We start from the raw sequence: 18,872 nt of genomic DNA, 5'->3' as shown, positions 1-18,872 counted from the left end.
GTCGGGTTCGCAATGTTAGTCTATGAGAGATCTCGGGATCGCTTCAGCGCTGCAGGCAGGCAAGGGGGGGGTTCCTCGGGGAAACCTCCACTTGGGCAAGGGAGAGGGGCTCCTGGGGGTCACTTCTCCAGTGAAAGTCCGGTCCTTCAGGTCCTGGGGGCTGCGGGTGCAGGGTCTCTCCCAGGCGTCGGGACTTTAGGTTCAAAGAGTCGCGGTCAGGGGAAGCCTCGGGATTCCCTCTGCAGGCGGCGCTGTGGGGGCTCAGGGGGGACAGGTTTTGGTACTCACAGAATCAGAGTAGTCCTGGGGTCCCTCCTGAGGTGTCGGATCGCCACCAGCCGAGTCGGGGTCGCCGGGTGCAGTGTTGCAAGTCTCACGCTTCTTGCGGGGAGCTTGCAGGGTTCTTTAAAGTTGCTGGAAACAAAGTTGCAGCTTTTCTTGGAGCAGGTCCGCTGTCCTCGGGAGTTTCTTGTCTTTTCGAAGCAGGGGCAGTCCTCAGTGGATGTCGAGGTCGCTGGTCCCTTCGGAAGGCGTCGCTGGAGCAGGATCTTTGGAAGGCAGGAGACAGGCCGGTGAGTTTCTGGAGCCAAGGCAGTTGTCGTCTTCTGGTCTTCCGCTGCAGGGGTTTTCAGCTGGGCAGTCCTTCTTCTTGTTGCAGGAAGCTAACTTTCTAGGGTTCAGGGTAGCCCTTAAATACTAAATTTAAGGGCGTGTTTAGGTCTGGGGGGTTAGTAGCCAATGGCTACTAGCCCTGAGGGTGGGTACACCCTCTTTGTGCCTCCTCCCAAGGGGAGGGGGTCACAATCCTAACCCTATTGGGGGAATCCTCCATCTGCAAGATGGAGGATTTCTAAAAGTTAGAGTCACTTCAGCTCAGGACACCTTAGGGGCTGTCCTGACTGGCCAGTGACTCCTCCTTGTTGCTTTCTTTGTTCCCTCCAGCCTTGCCGCCAAAAGTGGGGGCCGTGGCCGGAGGGGGCGGGCAACTCCACTAAGCTGGAGTGCCCTGCTGGGCTGTGACAAAGGGGTGAGCCTTTGAGGCTCACCGCCAGGTGTTACAGCTCCTGCCTGGGGGAGGTGTTAGCATCTCCACCCAGTGCAGGCTTTGTTACTGGCCTCAGAGTGACAAAGGCACTCTCCCCATGGGGCCAGCAACATGTCTCTGGTGTGGCAGGCTGCTGGAACTAGTCAGCCTACACAGACAGTCGGTTAAGTTTCAGGGGGCACCTCTAAGGTGCCCTCTGTGGTGTATTTTACAATAAAATGTACACTGGCATCAGTGTGCATTTATTGTGCTGAGAAGTTTGATACCAAACTTCCCAGTTTTCAGTGTAGCCATTATGGTGCTGTGGAGTTCGTGTTTGACAAACTCCCAGACCATATACTCTTATGGCTACCCTGCACTTTACAATGTCTAAGGTTTTGTTTAGACACTGTAGGGGCACAGTGCTCATGCACTGGTACCCTCACCTATGGTATAGTGCACCCTGCCTTAGGGCTGTAAGGCCTGCTAGAGGGGTGTCTTACCTATACTGCATAGGCAGTGAGAGGCTGGCATGGCACCCTGAGGGGAGTGCCATGTCGACTTACTCATTTTGTTCTCACTTAGCACACACAGGCTTGTAAGCAGTGTGTCTGTGCTGAGTGAGGGGTCTCTAGGGTGGCATAAGACATGCTGCAGCCCTTAGAGACCTTCCTTGGCATCAGGGCCCTTGGTACTAGAAGTACCAGTTACAAGGGACTTATCTGAATGCCAGGGTGTGCCAATTGTGGATACAATGGTACAGTTTAGGTGAAGGAACACTGGTGCTGGGGCCTGGTTAGCAGGGTCCCAGCACACTTCTCAGTCAAGTCAGCATCAGTATCAGGCAAAAAGTGGGGGGGGACTGCAACAGGGAGCCATTTCTTTACAATGTTCTTCCCTGGCTATTAATTATTAGCTCGGCTCAGTAAGTTATGGTCTGCTTCCCACTTTCGGTGCTGATCACGTGAAAGGCTTCTATAAAAGCTCCTCTTTCATTGGACCTCCCCTGATCTGAAGCTGGATTTGGGTGTTAGTTGTGAAAAACTGAAACAGAGGTGGTAAAGATCTTGCATGAAGAAGACGGTTTCATAAACATGCAACAGTGACACTGAAGATCCCTGCGGAACTCTACAAGAAAACCCTGGTGTAGGCATGGTTATATATATATATATATATATATATATATATATATATATATATATATATATATATATATATATATATATATATATATATATATATATATATCCATGTGTGGGGACCCTGGATGCTGTATCAATCACTGCTCTTTGTGCTTTTTCAATTATGGATGATTCAGCTGTAACTCAATACATAATTCATTATTGTGTAATCTCCTAATCGATTAGGTCAGTAATTTATTATTATCTCTTTGTAGGCCTTATTTTTTATTTTAAACATTTTATTACTATGTTATTCCAATTTGCTTATATAGCAAATGAACAATAAGGGCTGCGTTTTCTAACCTGATCCTTACTGTTTTACTTTTAGGTAATAACACTTATTCTTTGCCATAAGATATTACTTTTATTGCTCCAACAACTTAACCCTCTCTCCCCACTCCCCCAACAAAGAGAGCAGCAAGCAGGAGATGGAAAACAAGACGCAAGTGTCTTGAGCTCAAGCACGTTTAGCTCCACTATGAGTCTCAGAATATTCCTCTGATCAGGGTAATTACAATTCTAAAAAGAATAAACACTTATTCTTGGCTTACTACAGTTGTCTCTATAAGCAAAAAAGTCGTCTAAGGGTTTTTTTCTTAGCGATTCTAGTGCCCAGTCTTCTCTGGCTGTTTGGATTAAATGCTGATACTTTCCCTTTGTGTTTCTTCTTTGCACTGTTGCCGGGACTAGTTCTCTCTTTGGTTATGATCCACTTTGAGCCATAAGGATGATTACAGGGGTTTAGTAGTACTACTCTGGTTACGTAAAGAGTCTAGCTTGCACTTGCTCAGTAAGGACATATCTAAATTTTTCTCCATCTGTCAGGTGCATTTGTCAGAGGGGCACCTGGAATGGCAGTCAGATCTTTCCAAGGTCATGAAATTAAAGCTCATGGATTCATCAACTGTCCAACGGAATCAACAAAACAGACTATCCTTTGATCAGACCTATTAGGCTCCTCTGTTCATGGGCCCTACAGATTTCAGTTACACAAAAGGATGGCTAGACTCTGCTGCTGAGGTTCCCTAATCTTTTTTTTGATTAATGCGAGAATTAATTTATTTGTTTGAGTTTTCTGGTGCCTGCTTTGAAGTTTATTTGCTCATTTCTCCTTCACTGTTGAATTCATGTATTTTTTGCTTTCTATTTAATCGAAATGTCAGGATTTCCCATGGCAGTTCTAGGCATCTTTGCTCATGGAAGAGATTTGGTACTAAAACGAGAAAATGCATAAACTATCACAGGCTAGAAGAGACGATAAATCTTTAACCCTTTCACCTTTACATCAGAGCAGATGGTGGTTGGTGAAGTTAAAGGGTGCCTCGGGTGCGCTCCTCAGCCAACCACTACTGACTACTATCCTAGAGGATTATAGTGTGAATGCTCCTGTAGCTCAGCCTGAAACAGTTGCTGGCTAGCCCTTAACCAATAAGTATTGGTACGGGGTGCCTCACTGTCAGTCCATGCAGTTTCACACACCAATGCTGCAACTCAGAACTTTAATGCTGAATTCACTGAGTTGCATTTACCCCCTTTGCATCAGGGCCAATTCTGTCCCATTCAGTGTCATCGGGTAAGTGGAGATATCCCAGTTATTGTTGGTTCGTCAGCAGATATAACACACTAGGGAAGATGTGTAGATGATGTTCAAGTGTTACCAATTATTTACTTTTTTCTAACCTGGTAGATCTTTTTTTGTGATCTGTAGAGTAATGTGGCTGTTGGTGGCGCTGAGCACGGACTCTGGTAATGATGAGCCAATAATTCTTGTAGTATTCCGCCAGAGATGCTTTTCGGTTTTGACACAGTGATGGCGACAGTGTACTAGCACCACCTTTCACAACTTGGAGTCCTGTCATTACCTAAAGAGTTCCAAACCTCTAGCCAAAAGTGGGCACTATTATAACAATAAATCAAACTCGACAAATACTGTAATGTTTGCTTCAAAGTTTATCCAAATGCATGCTTTATTTATTCAGAAAGTCTATGCTCACTCCTTTCATGAAGAGCTATTTGTGACCAACCAGCCAGATCAAAGGCCAACCTGACATCTTCACTCAATACCTGACCGATTCTGTAAAATGGTAAAAGGGATTTCCTGCAAAATACTAGGGTATGGATGCAGGTAAGCACACATGCATCAGATGAAGCAGACAAACAGAATGCAATTTGCAGCTAGTAAGTTGTAAAACATACCAGTCTTTATTAGGTTGAGTTCATTCAAAAGGCTAGCAAAAGGCTTCACTAAGTGGCCAGCAAACAGAGTAAACAGCCCCTTCAACTTGTCAGCTAGGCAATCAGCTAGACGGTAAAATGTCAACTGGCGATCTTTTGTTGCATCCTCTGTCTTGGACCAGTCAAATAACTAAAAGGGACAAAACAAAAAGTAATGACTTTCTCTACAAGAACTTGCATTTATTAATTACATACTTCTCCTTCATCACATTTTGGGAACGGCCAATACACTTACCTTGAAGAAAAGAGGCCGGAAGGTTGTCTCGGAAAGTTTCATGACCATAATGATTAAACAGTTAATAACGTGGTCCTCTATCTGGCCAACCTGCTGCAGATCCCCCTGCAACAAACGGAGGTTTTCATTTGGAGGTTGACACACAAATGATCAAAAAGAGTAGGTCGTTGCCAGTACTGGATAAAAACACAATACCTGTAACCTACCTCTGAATGCTCCGCCCTGAAGTCCAGGGCTTTTAGGAAGAAGGTGGTGAGCTCCGACTGTTGGGAAACAAGCTGCTGCTTCTCCATGATGGCAATATGCTCCTTCAGAATTTCCATTAAGGGAGCAAGGCTACTCTGAAGTGGACCAGAAAGTAAAGATTATTTAAGGAAATCAATTGTGTAACAGATTACATGGAATCAACATTTTAACATAAGATGCTTTACCAGCAGGCAAATTGGAAGCAATAATTTAGCCATTCTGGACTAATAAAAAAGACATCCATTAGAAAGATGTAAACATTGACTCTTCGACTTGACGTTTTGCTAAAACCCAACATTACCAGCATACAATAAGAACATTTTGTTTTTATATAGCATTTCTTTACCCATGTGTGCCATTTCAAAGCAAGTAAGCAACCGGTTATTACATTTCCACAAATGAATTGTGCTCAATTTATCAACCTGACAAGGTTAGAAGCCTGATTTGCCCTTGCCAGGATTAAAAGTTGTGCCCATTGCTCAGATCAATCCTTCTATTGACAAGATTTGTTTAGAAGACAAGAGATACTTTTGGTTTTTAAGTTCCCCACAATATTCAGTGGCCAAAATGGCAGAATGGAGTTGTCTCCATGAAGATCTACCTCATTTAACCCCTAATCTAATTAAATAAACGTCTGCTCCATCTAATATCCACTGATCCTGTGCTAAGATTAATGCAAGGTACGGATATATCAGATCTGAGCTAAACTGAGGACAACCTGAAGAATGTTCAATAAATGACAACGGGGACTGAGCAGAAACCGCTGTGTAACCTGCAGACTACATGCTTAACAAGGATGCTAAAAGAATCAGGGCACTTTCGACCAGCTAGTGAGTAGAGTGCTCACCATGGGCTTTTAACCTGTGAGAGGATCTACTGACCCTGCCCGCTGCTGAGGATACTACAAGAAGATGGGTGAGTGCGCAGGAGCCCTTAATGATCAGGCCAAAGAATGGATGCTCCTACTAGCAGTGGTATGGGAGCCAAGAGTGGGTATAAGCCAACTGCTTGATTCAAGAAATTGAGAGTGCATGACACGGGTACAGCAGAAGTCTGCCTTATCCATGGCCCAAGAAGGGCTGCTTGACATCACTGAGCCAGCCAGCTGTATGAAGCGTTTTGAGCCATACAACAAAAAATAAGTGAGCCGCACTGAAAGTAAAAAGGGCTTTGCAGGGACCATACCGGAGATCTTGGGAGAGCAGGTTTTCCCACGCTGGCACATTTTGGGATAGTGGTGCTGGAAGTAAACTTGGTTCTTATATATTTCAAACTAATTTGGAGTACCACCAGGGGGTTTGAAGAGCTGCACAATGAGTGCTTCACTGCTTAAATGCATGGTGCTGGCTATTAGTGTGCAAATCTCTGCTTTTGTATATCATGTTTGTGGCACAATGGCAATTCCACCTAAATGGAAAGTGGTTGGAGGGTGGCAATCCTTGGTTCACCAGAAGTGTGAGACTCACAGAAAGCCTTGAATTGAAAAAATAACTGAATCTTTCATTCTCAGGGACTTGTAGTGGAGGCCTGGGTTTCATCAAGCTGTTGGTTTCTGTGGTGGCACAGGACCTCATAGCAGGAGCCATGTACTCATTACTGAGGAGTGACACGAACAGAGGCATGAGGTGCTGGGTGTAAACAGAACCACCAATGAAAGCTTTTCAAACAAACAAGACGGATGCAGCAAAAATTGGTCTTTGTGGAGAATAATGTCAACGTAGAACCTACAGACAATAAGATACCCTTTAATTTGTAATTTTTCATTCTGAAATGCACAAAACAAACTTGTAAGGGGTTACGCTACCACAAAATGTCTCATCAGGATGGACACTGGGTAACTACAGAGATGCACTGTGATAACCAAGCACAGATTTGGTGCAGTGGAGGACATAACGGCAAATAATCAAGTAACACTGAGGCAATGTGAAAGGAACTCAAGGGACAAGCCATGAAGCTAACTACATGAAGGGGATTCTTGAAGAAATTCATGAAGAAATATCATTAGCATGGTGGGCTGAAAGAAGGAGCTGAAAAAGGCAGCATGGTGTGATTTCTGAAAAAATTCTAGCCGAAACTGTTAGTGAATACATAGAAGTAGAACAAGTTGCTTCACCAAAAGCACTGGGATCTGTGGCTATGAAACATGATTACATTCTTGCGGAGTTGTGGTCAGGATCCTATTTGGAGGGTCAGAAGCATGGAACCAATACATACAAACAATGAATGAGAAAAGGTTACCTACAGTTGTTTTATGACATTGTGGTAGACAGAAAAATTGAGAGAGGACCTCCTTTAGGCCCAGATCCTGCCAGCATGACTCAAAATAAATGACAAAGGGAGTATGAATGCATCCACACATTCCACATTGGCAGTATAAGCTGAGCAGCCCAACATGCACACAAAAACAATGCACCACGGCATGACTGATATGTGCTCACTTGTTGAGTGTCCTGCAGGTCACAGTAGCATTTTGTGATGGTTGGCAATATGACTCTGGAAGCCAATTTAGTTGCTAGTGTAGTTTTCAGTGATGATATTCGCAGATAAAGCTGGGATGTTGGACCTACTTGGTCAGTAAACTTTTCCAGACGAGCAACCTAGATAAAAGTAAAAAAAAAGTGAAAAGAAAGCATACAACCAAATGGAAGCACTGCACAACATTCTTTCTTCGTTTATTCTTCCCTATTATTTGCAGAAAAGATGAGATATCACATATATGGTTAACATCTTAGAAACAAGCCACTGGTTCACAGTTTCTGAAGCTAAGTATAAAAAACAAGACTTGAAAACAGTGAATGTGAAAAGATCTTACACGTTTTCTTAAAACAATCCTGTCACCTGCAGATAATCCACCAATGATCTGAAATGGGGTTATATATTGCCGGAACACACAGGCGGTGCTCACGATATGGCATATATAATGTGCAACTGCATTTTGTCAATGGGATGACTGTGAAGGGTAAGCTGGGTTGAAATCAATGATGACTGTTGTACTTGTGAGTATAAAAATAAAAATCCAATATCGATCCATGGATTGACTTTAAAAGAAATCCATCACATATAGCGATTCCAACCATGTCAGTCAGAATGCCGAAAAAGTCAATTTCACATAACAGCAGCAAAATAACTGTTTCAGAGAGAAATCACATCAACTGAAAGTAAAAACTTTAAGCAGTGTTAAAAAGTGAAGAATAAGTGAAACAAAAATGAATACTAAATGTTAACAAATATGGAAGGCGTGACCTGCAGCCAACCAAGCTGGCAGCCTGAATTGAGAGCCAGACTAGCCAGCTCACAATATTCAACTGCATCCATCCTTTTCAAAACTAACTACCGTCTCAAATACCCTGGAAGCCCTGACGAGATAGTTCCGTATGTTGGTGCCTGGATTGCGGCTACACGACCCTTACAACCGATCGCAGCAGAGCGGCCAGGTTCTCATGATTGAGGCCCACTCACTCATCCAGTCCCCGGCACGCCTCCACGTCTTATCTTTGCAAGGCTTCTCAACTATCATGACCGGAACACTGTACTTCGGCTGGCTCGGGAGAAGGGAGTGCTCACATACCAAGGCTCCAAACTTTCCCTTTCCCCCAGATTTCACCCTTCAGTTGCAGGCCCGTCCCAATGCGCATTCAGAGGTGTCAAGACTTTCCTGTGAACAAAATTAACCCTATGTCATGCTATATTCTGCCCGACTCAGATGTAAGCTGAATGGGAAAACAATCATCTTCCAGTTGCCAGCGGAGGCTCTTCGCAGCATCAAGGACATCTTCGGAGCACGCATTCGGCATCGCCATAACACCCAGTCCTCCACACCCAACGGTGACACCAGCCTCTCTGACCCTATGGGCCATGATACTTGAGGTACTGGGGCCCTCTTCTACTTGTCTACCCCTGGGCTGAGTGACTGATGTCACACACAAACTCTGACTTTTTATGGGCGAGCGCAAAGTGATCAGTCCCCTGTTGTAATCTCTCTTCGGGCTTCTAACCACGCAAATGTCATGTCAGTCACTTTCATTGGTTCGTGGGCTTGCCTTTTAAAATCCGCTTGCTTTCATTAGTGAAAGACATGCATACGTCATGCTTTTTCAGGTGTTTGGCCCACCTCGAGTGCACCAACCAACTACTGAAAACATATGAGGCTCGATATTTTCCGTCTGGTTTCTGGACTACTTTTTCTCTTTATTTCGCAGCGCGATCTCAATGGGAAGTAGTCGAGTGCTTTGCTTGACATCGATTCTGTTACATAGGTAACTGCACTTTTGCAGGTTACATAGACAATTGCACTAGGTTTCACTGCAAGCAAACGTTTATTTCCCTTTGTGTGTCTGCTTTGTGCTGATGGGGGCCGTCGGCTCGTTTATGTGAAACTTTTACTTTTCAGTTTATATGGCAAGAAAAGTCCGGTTACTTATGTGAAACTGTTTTACTTTTTATTTTCAATTTATGTGGCAAGAAAAGTCAGGTTAGGAGTTTACAATGCAAATAGCTCTAACTCGAGCAAATGCGAGACCCACTGCATTGCAAACGCCTGTTGATCTAGTCACTTCTCCTTCGTACGCTGACCTTATATGGTGTTGTCTGGAATTGTGATACTTTTTTCTCCTCAGATCACTGTATAGCTGATGCTTAACTCGAATGGGTGTATTTGATGCCTTAACTTCCCCTTCTATGGGCTGCTGGTATTAGGATGTTGTTTACTAGAGCAATCAGTCCTTTTGGTTTGGTAAGTGGGCGGGCTGGTTGACTGCAACGAGCCCCCACCACCTGTGCATTGCACGTTTACCTTGTTACTCCGGACCATTGTTGTTACTGCATTAATGACACTGTTTCTCTTGTTAGGATATTCACTGATGCTGGGAACGACCAGTGTGGGTGGGGGGAGCTAAGAGGGTGGGGATTGGGGGGGGGGATTAGTTCTGTTTGCCTTTCCCCTATAAATGGCTTTGTGAATTGACTGCTGACCTCATACTATCTTCTGAATATTTGGATGTATGCTTGTGTGGAACTGATGAACACTCCAAGTCTTTTGGGCCCTTCCGGTCACCTGGGCTATTCCACACTTAACCCTTCGTACCCCTATATACCCCAACCTGCCATGCCACTAAGACAACGGAGGTTAACCTTATGGCTTGGAATGTGCGTGTCTTAAGTGATCTGTGGAAAAAACAGAGGTTAGTAGCTTATTTGATGCAACACATCATTCATATCACACTGTTGCAAGAAACACCTTAAACCCCTGAAATGGGTGACTTTTGCCAGTAACTGTGCTGCTCATGGGGTTTATGCAAATAACCCAGCCTACGCCAGGGGATTGATTCTACTGGTGTGGAGAGGCCTTCCAGTTTGCTTACTGACTGAGATATCCGACCCGCAGGGTAGATCTTACAGCTGGTAATTCAAGGGAAACACTTCACCAACACCTACAGGCTCAACATTAATGAACCAGAATTTGTCTGGACTGTCTGGTGACACTGTAACATTATCTCAGTAGTGTTATTTGGGATGAGGATTTTAATCTTGTTATTGACCGCGATGTAGACTGTTCCAAATTCTGAAACTCACATCGAGAAGCTGCCAGAGCAGTATGCAATCTTATGAAGGTCAATGATCTCCTAGATTATTGGAGGGATTGTCACCCTACAATTAGGGAAGGCATGGATATATCATAATCCAAGAATCATGGGCTAGATTAGATTACTGGATAGGCACTCTTGATATCTATGGCTGGGTTGCACGAGTAAACCTCTTGACTAGGACCCTTTCTGACCACTCTTCAGTGGTTCTTGCCCTTACCCTCCCAGCCTCTAAACATACTGCTTTTGCATGGACACTCTTTCCCCAGGCACTGTTAGGTCCAGTGTTTTGATCTCATCTCCGCCAAGACACAACTGAATTCTCTGAGGCCAATGAGGGCCTGATGGACTCAGCGGGCAAGGTGTGGGAAACATTCAAGGTGCACATCAGTGGATGTACATGTCTCAATCCAGAAAGACTTTTGGCACCAACTGGATATACTGGACCTTAGTCAATTAGAGCTTGGCATAGAGACAGCCTACCAGTTGTGTCTGGCGGTGGAGCTTCAGATGACTCTAATGGAATATAAGAACCTGGCTGACAGTGAATGCCTATGCTCACACAAAAACCACATTGCACATACATATAGAGAAGATGACCGGCCGGACCGGACCCCTCTGCGACCCCACAAAATCATGACGACGGGACAATGGTGCTCAATGCCGAGGGCATCATGAAGAAGTTGCAGCATATTTGACAGTCACACACCCACCCAGCAGAATATTTCACATACCTTAGTCATCTTACCTTGGGTAGAGGGGCCCTTAGGGTGTTTCAGACAGAGCCCAGAGCCCTGAGCCCATAACTTTATAAGAGATCACTGCAGCAATAGGTGGGCTTCCTACCAGCAAATCCCCTGGAAGTGATGGCCTTCCCTCTGAGTTCTACAAGGCTTTCTCGGCCCCTCTGCTCCTCACTTTCTGCAGGTATACAAAGAGGCGCTATGAACCGGTGTCCTGCCTACTCCTTTGTGGGAAAGTATCCTAATAACACTCTTAAAACCGGTCAAGCCCTCTGAATTTGCAGTCTCCTCTCGCCCCCCTCTCCAGTGTAAACACCAATGCTAAAATCCTAGCAAAATGATTGGCCAAGTGGCTGATTTTCTAACTTCCCAATCTCATTCTGCCTGACACGACCTTTTTCAGCCCCAACCGTTCCGCCACTCACAACCTCAGGACACTCTTTGCCCTTCTACATCAACTACGGCCAGATGAGGAAGCAGAAGTTGTTTTCCTAGATGCCACTAAAGCTTTCAATTCTCAAGTGGCATTTTCCTCATTGTGGTTCTACGCAGAATCGGGATCCTGGATCCCCATCTATGGCTGATTCAGCTGCTCCACATGGCCCCTTCATGCCACATCCAGGTCAATAGATTTTTATCGAACCCAAACCCAAACCATAGAGGCACTTGCCAAGATTGCCCTCTATCCTCTGGTCCTGTAGAATGCGTCGCTTTTCTTTTGCAGGCTCTTTGAAGCAGGAGATGGGACAGTAGGGCTGGGGCCGAGTCAGTTTTTGTCTGCTTTTCTTCTCTGCGGGGTAGTCAGCTTAGCAGTCCTTCTTTTCTTGAGGTAGTCAGGAATCTAAATCTCTTGGTTCAGGTAGCACTTCAATAAAGATTTAGGGGCGTTTTTAGGGTTAGGAAGCAGTAGCCAATGGCTACTGTCCCTGAGGGTGGCGGTGGCTACACCCTCCTTGTACCCACTGCCTTTGGGGAGGGGGGCACATCCCTATCTGTCCTAATCCTCCAGAGCAAGATGGAGGATTTCTCAAGGAGAGGGTCACTTTCCACGCTGGACACCTTAGGGGTGGTCCTGGCCGAGGGGGTGACTCCTCCTTGTTTTTACTAATTATCTCTCTGGACTTGCCGCCAAAAGTGGGGGCTTGTCCGTGGGGCGGGCATCTCCACTAGCTGGAGTGCCCTGGTGCACTGTAACACCAGTCCTGAGCCATTGAGGCTCACCGCCAGGTGTTACAGTTCCTGCAGGGGGAGGTGTTCAGTGTAGCCATTATGGTGCTGTGGAGTTCGTAATGACAAACTCCCAGACCATATACTCAGTATGGCTACCCTGCACTTACAATGTCTAAGAATTGACAAACACTGTAGGGGCATATTGCTTATGCAGCTATGCCCTCACCTGTGGTATCGTGCACCCTGCCTTAGGGCTGTACGGCCTGCAAGAGGTTTTGACTTACCTATGCCACAGGCAGTGGTTTAGTGACAGGGCATCGTGAGGAGAGTGCCATGTCTACTTTATCTTTTCTCCCCACCAGCACAAACAAGCGGCCAGGCAGTGTGCATGCCCTGAGTGAGGGGTCCCTTAGGGGTGGCATAATACATGCTGCAGCCCTTAGGGAACTTCGCTGTTCACAGGGCCTTTGGTACCAGGGGTGCCTCTTACAAGGGACTTAACTGTGTGCCAGGGCTGAGCCAATTGGGTAAACAAAGGTACAGTTTTAGGGAAAGAACACTGGTGCTGGGGCCTGGTTAGCAGGGTCCCAGCACACTTTCAAAGTTGGCATCAACACTAGGCAAAAAGTGGGGGGTAACCATGCTAACAGTGGCATTTTCCTACACCAGGCAACAAATGGGTCCTTGCGTTGCCATTGCTCTTTGCTAAGCGTAGGGTGGCCTATGCATGGGGTGTGTACCCGCTACTTGGGAGGGGCTATTAAATATAACACATTGTCAAAAACAGTTAACGGTATACTATGCAATGCTCCTGCCTTCTAGCAGACCCAGGAACATCTGGGGGGGCATTCCAAGAGTACTCGTTAACACAGACGCTGCCTTAATCTCCTGAGTTCACACACGCCTGTGTAGCACATTAGTGTGATTTTGATTCTGCCGCTGATGCCAATTGGTTCTTCGTCAAGCTTTGCACTCCTAACATGAATTCTTTGTCACTATTTTACCATTGTTTACAATGTTCCGGATGAATTGTAACATTAGTGTTTATTTATTCCTTAATGCAGCATTCAAAGGATTCTATTTTTTGATTGCAGTGTGTGTGAAGATGCAGCTATTTCCTATTGTTGAAACGGTTTCAACCTTGAAACTACAAATACACTTTTTTTAAAAGCAAAAAATATCAATTATTTGAAATACATCGATGTAAGAATGTTTTTGGAAAGGCAGAGCATCAGTAAAATATGAAAGGCAGTAAAACAGAAAACAAAGGTAAGAACAATTAAAGTTAAATAGTGGATAAACAGAAAGAAGCTAATTGTAATTCAGCTCGATTTGAAGCATGCAAAACAAATCATGGCATAAACAAAATACAACACAATAAAGGATTGCTCCAAAGACCACCATTAATTTATACTGTAATTTTCAAGCCTATTGCAAAGTGAGCTGGTCTGCAGCCTGAGCTAAAATTACCTACATTATTATATAGAGTTATATAGGGCCTGATTTAGATTTTGAAGGGCAGGAATACTCCGTCGCAAATGAGACAGATATCCCATCCACCGTATTGTGATCTCATTATCTCGTAGGGAGATCGTAATACGGCAGACAGGATATCCGTCGCTTTTGTGATGGAATAGTCCATCCACCAAGATCTAAATCAGGCCCATAGTCTCCTTCGCAAACTTGTCACTTAGATTCAGTTCACAAATCAGAATTTCCCTTGTGTCCAACTTCTACCAATCAGTATAATGTCATCAAGCTAAATCGGAATTTATGTCAGTATCTGAATTACCGTCCAATGAGATCTGAAGCTGGTTAGCAAAAACTTAATTGCAGTCATACATGCCAACTCCATGCAGCTAACAAATGCTGGCAACATTAAAAGGAAAAATGGCCACTGCTGAGCCCAGGGACGTTGTGAATCGAGCTTTCTTGCATGGGCTATTATATTGGAAGGGTGACCTAGCCTATAAGGCTTATGCATTTACATGTTAGCCATCTGGCAACTTAATATATAAGTCAAATATAACTTAATTTATTATATTTTCTGTCACGGATTGGTGTGCGGACGTTCTACTAATCTTGTACGCATAAATTACCACACAGTCATCATTAATATTTTCCTTTCTACCTATCTTACCTGTAACAAGATGTCTTTTAAATACGGGCTGAGGAAATGTGGCAGGGTCTCAACAACTTTCTGCAGTGTAGTAACTGCGCTCAACAAGTGAATTTCACTGGAAACCAGCTCTTTCCTGTGCTTCAGCGCCTTCAGCACAGATGGCATCAACCTGCAAACAAAAACCAAACATGTGCATGTTATTTGTGAGACAAGTCACATCAAATCTCTTTGTGATGCCTAGCCTGTCTCTTATAAGTGAACTATAGAGCCATATGACAATGTTTTGAGCCTACAATCCAAAGACTTCACACTCCTGTGCTCCAATCACACAGTTCTAACAATGAAACCATACTATACTATAAGAATCTGAAGCAGACACTCAGTGGTACTGTGCTAAGGGGGTACATTAAGTAACTTCGGATGGGCAACTGCCCACCTCAAGGGACATTCACAACTCTTGTCAGGGAGAACCCTTAAAGTCACATAATTAACCTGAGCTCAACCCCATGGTGGCTATGGCACAGAGCGGACAGGCTTAATTTAGGGAAATGTGTAAATTATTTATGCAGAATCAAAACAGTAATAAAGTTAAAACACAACACAATAAAAAAAATCTCAAACAGAATTAGATAAACAGAGTAAAATGTAATAAATAAAATAATACCAAACGCCAAAAACCCAATAATGGGACCGGAGATATAAATTATTGAAGATTTAAGGAAAGAAGTGACAATGGTAGACATGGGTTGCAGTAGACCAGGACCTAAGCGTGATTTCAGGTTAACCTTTGATGGACCGTGGGTCAGATAGACTAACCAACCTTGATTCTGTCTGAGGTTTACCTTGAAATTTCTGTGAAAAGCAAGTAAAAATACTTCAACAGAGCAAGGCAGCAGGCTGTGCCCGAAGAAGTCTTCACAAAGTTGGCTATGCATTGTTCAATGTCCTACTGAAGCCTTTGGTTTAGAGTTGAAAAGTTCAAATTTTGTGCTGCTAGGAGTCTTCTCACTGGTCAGATACTTTCGGCACATTTGCCTGGTCAAGATTTTTACCTTCACACTTAGTTATTTCTTTCAGAGCTCTGAATCCTCTAGAGGGCAAGGGATCCAGGGTGTATCAGACAAGAAGTTCCACGAGGCCAGATACCTTCGCGCCGAGGGTCCACTGAATTGCATTTGCTCCTGCAGAGAAGGTCAGAGCGGAAGAAAGCAGTTTCTTCAGCCCATCAAAGTCTCGCCTTAGTTGGATAGCAGCAGCGGCTCCTTCTCTGGAGCATTGCCACCCCCCAAGTGGAGGCAACAGTGGCATAATTCCAAAATTAAGCAGTATCCAAGGGCTGTGCATTGCTCATTGCTGCTCTGGTTGAAGTGATACAATTTGTTGGAGGGGGGCCTTATGTTGCCCAATCCAGTTGATTTGCATGCCAAGGCAATGCTCGGCAGATGTGTGGAATCTAGTGCGCATGTCCGGTTGGACAGGTCTTTGGCTGTGGCCAGCCCTACATGTGCAATTTAGGCTCCTCAAACCAGTGCTCTGTTTAAGAACCTTGGGGAACACAGCACATCCCCCCACCACCCCGCACCATGGCTGCCTCAGGAGCACTCTGTTTGCCTGCTTGACCCAATCCAGGTTTTGCTCACATGAACCTCATAGCCTGAAATAATTTGGGCAGACTAGCCTATCCTGGTGGGCCTATGCTTTCAAGGCAGCATGATTAATTACGCAGTGGCTTTATTTTGATGCCACAGATTAATTGGTCACGTCTTTGATGACAACGCAACAACACTGCTTTTCCCCCATGCACAGAGTCAATGATGGCATTGTGCACAAGAGGAGCGGAGATGCAGTCTCCTTCTCGTGTCTTAGTACACACACACAGAACACCTACATGGTATTCGGTGAACCTTTGTAATGCATGTGCTGTTGCATTTGATGCTACTGTCTAGTTTGTGAAAGAGATCAAATCTCTTCACTTATTTCTCCCCACTCCCTCAGTTTCCCCCTTAGTAAAGGCTCTGCTAATGCCCATAACCAGCTGCAAGGCCCCAAGCCCCTCTATCATATGTTCATTAATATGGGGTTACTGTGTGTACAGCAACCCCGGATAACTGACCTTTGCTCATTAAGGGTCTGTCTGCCTGAGACCTGATTGTCTCATATTGAGGATGGGGTCTGTTCACCTTCATCACGATGTTGTTATACCTCAAGGCAGACCCTGAAGACGTCATGGCTGACAGCTGGCGCCAACAATGGCATTTTCATGGTTGGGTTTAAGTCCTAGTGTGCCTGGGGTGGCCTGAAGGCATGAACACCAGATGTGCGTCCAGGAGCTCAGCAGATATAAGAACACTGTGGCCCTGGCAGGCCCATGAGACGGCATTGTAAATTGGGAGAGTTTTTCATGTACCTCCTTGGCGCAATATACTGTCCTCACAACTGTGGAGGGACTGGATGTCAACACCACAGTACAACAAATTGGGTAAAGTGTTGGCTTCTGCAATTTGACACCGACAAAAGCCGGGAAGAAAGGAATCTCAGGGGATTGCACCGGGCTAAAAATCTTTCAGAAGCCCTTCATCTTTCAGAGGCCAATGGAGTCTCAACGGGTCTTAGTAACATTGAAATATTTCTTTGCAACCAACTTTAAACACAACAATACTGTTGAGGTGAAAAATACCTTTTTAAATAGCTTTTTTTTATTTCTTTAAACGTATAAGGGATACTGTTGGCTCTCAGACTTCAAAACATACAGGAGCATGTGAAGGAAACCTCATTTGTCACAGTTCAATAAAGCACGCATGCAAATGTTAGGACCTGGGATGGAAATAATATATGTAGCAAGGTAACTTTGTAAAGAAAAACAAAAAAAAACATTTTCTGCAGAAGTACGGTAGTGTGTAATTTTTCTGACATTTATTTTGGAAGGGCCCTGACTATTTTGGTGGAACTTCTGTTTGGATTACTTCTGGACATACTTATTCAAGGAGATTGAAACGAAAAAGAAAAATTTGCTTTTAAATGCATTTCATGGGTGTTTGTGTTCTGTGGTGTTAGGGGGAATGTGTAACATGCTGTTCTTAATACCATTTAAATGAGCATTGTGTTGATCTGTTTCAGCACTTCCGCTTTGAAGAACAGGTATGTCCCATTCCAGACCAGCATTAATCAGGCTGTGTGAAGGTCAACTAATTTCAGGAACAGCCAATTAAAATGGCCGATCTGTGCTGAGTGAAGTCACTTCTTGATGAAAAACAAATGGAGTGAGTCTTCTTTTGACAATGGATGCAGTGTATTTAATGGCAGCTGTGCACGAGCTTGTTGTTGAAGAGGAAGCATGGCCATTGTACTCTTCAATATTGTAATAGTAAACGTGGAGCCAATCATATATAGACCTGTGGTAGTACTTACAGTTTATCAAAAATAAAAAAATAAAAAAGAAAGAAGCAATGGTCTGTAAAGGAGCTTATATACGATTATACGAGACCATAATAAAGGATACAGAACATTCAGAAGAATTGTCCACTCACCCCCCCCCCAAAAAAAAAAATGTAATTACTTTCATTAATATCAGATCAGACTAGTCAGACTGCCATCAGGATGGGTGCGATGTGGTCATATTTCATCATCCCCTGAATAAGACGTACAGTGCCTTGTCGGGTGCCCTGCTGCCTTTAAATGTTTATTCCTTGCTGTCTCATATCCAATCCGACAAATCACAATAACTTATATTTCCTCAGTAGATTTCATTTGTAAAAACATATCACTAAATAAAGAAATATGGGAAGTACTCAGCACTGTTATCTTAAAGTCTGTTATGAAGTTCTGTGGTTATGCTGAATAAACAGGTACCTACTTCATTATCATAAGAAATCTCTTTATTGATGTCATAAATACAGTTTTGCAAATGCTTTATTAACCTTCTTTCTTTGTCAACTTTTCATGAAAATGCACCATTTGCAAACTCTTGTTTCATATGTTCCCCCTTATGACGGTCACACTCATCCTGAACTTTCAAACGTCACTAGGCTCCAGTGGTGGCTATGGCTGGGGTGGTTTGCCTCAGTCCTGTGTAGGTCTGAAAATCCCAAAAGTTTCCAAGTCCCAGCGTTTCAGGGGGTGACAGAAGAGGTCCAGGACTTCAGGAACAGCACTTTGAGTTCAAGACTCACTCTCTATTGCAGAAGCCACCTTTGTCCTTGGGGAAATGGGGAGCATGCCCAGTAATTCAGGGCTTCTTTCAGCAGGACTAGTCCTCTTCTGGTCGTGCACAGGTCAAGAAGATGATCTGAGGAGGGTGTCTATGGTTGCCACATTTATGCCTTGCACCCGCTAGT

The 18,872-nt window shown here is 44.3% G+C and overlaps 1 protein-coding gene across 1 annotated transcript in view; it reads right to left on the bottom strand.

Moving 5' to 3' along the window:
* Nucleotides 1–18,872, bottom strand: part of HEATR1 (HEAT repeat containing 1) — a 710,058-nt gene that overhangs the window by 79,733 nt on the left and 611,453 nt on the right. Inside the window, exons 37-41 of the mRNA XM_069234483.1 lie at nucleotides 14,557–14,707; nucleotides 7,360–7,518; nucleotides 4,882–5,016; nucleotides 4,676–4,780; nucleotides 4,402–4,570 (exon numbers count right to left, since the gene is read on the bottom strand). Of these exons, the coding sequence (XP_069090584.1) occupies nucleotides 4,402–4,570; nucleotides 4,676–4,780; nucleotides 4,882–5,016; nucleotides 7,360–7,518; nucleotides 14,557–14,707 (719 nt within the window). The remainder of the gene's footprint in view (nucleotides 1–4,401; nucleotides 4,571–4,675; nucleotides 4,781–4,881; nucleotides 5,017–7,359; nucleotides 7,519–14,556; nucleotides 14,708–18,872) is intronic.

This window comes from Pleurodeles waltl, chromosome 5, assembly GCF_031143425.1.
Source record: "Pleurodeles waltl isolate 20211129_DDA chromosome 5, aPleWal1.hap1.20221129, whole genome shotgun sequence".
Taxonomy (NCBI): Eukaryota; Metazoa; Chordata; class Amphibia; order Caudata; family Salamandridae; genus Pleurodeles; species Pleurodeles waltl.
This window is presented reverse-complemented; position numbering and strand designations above follow the sequence as displayed.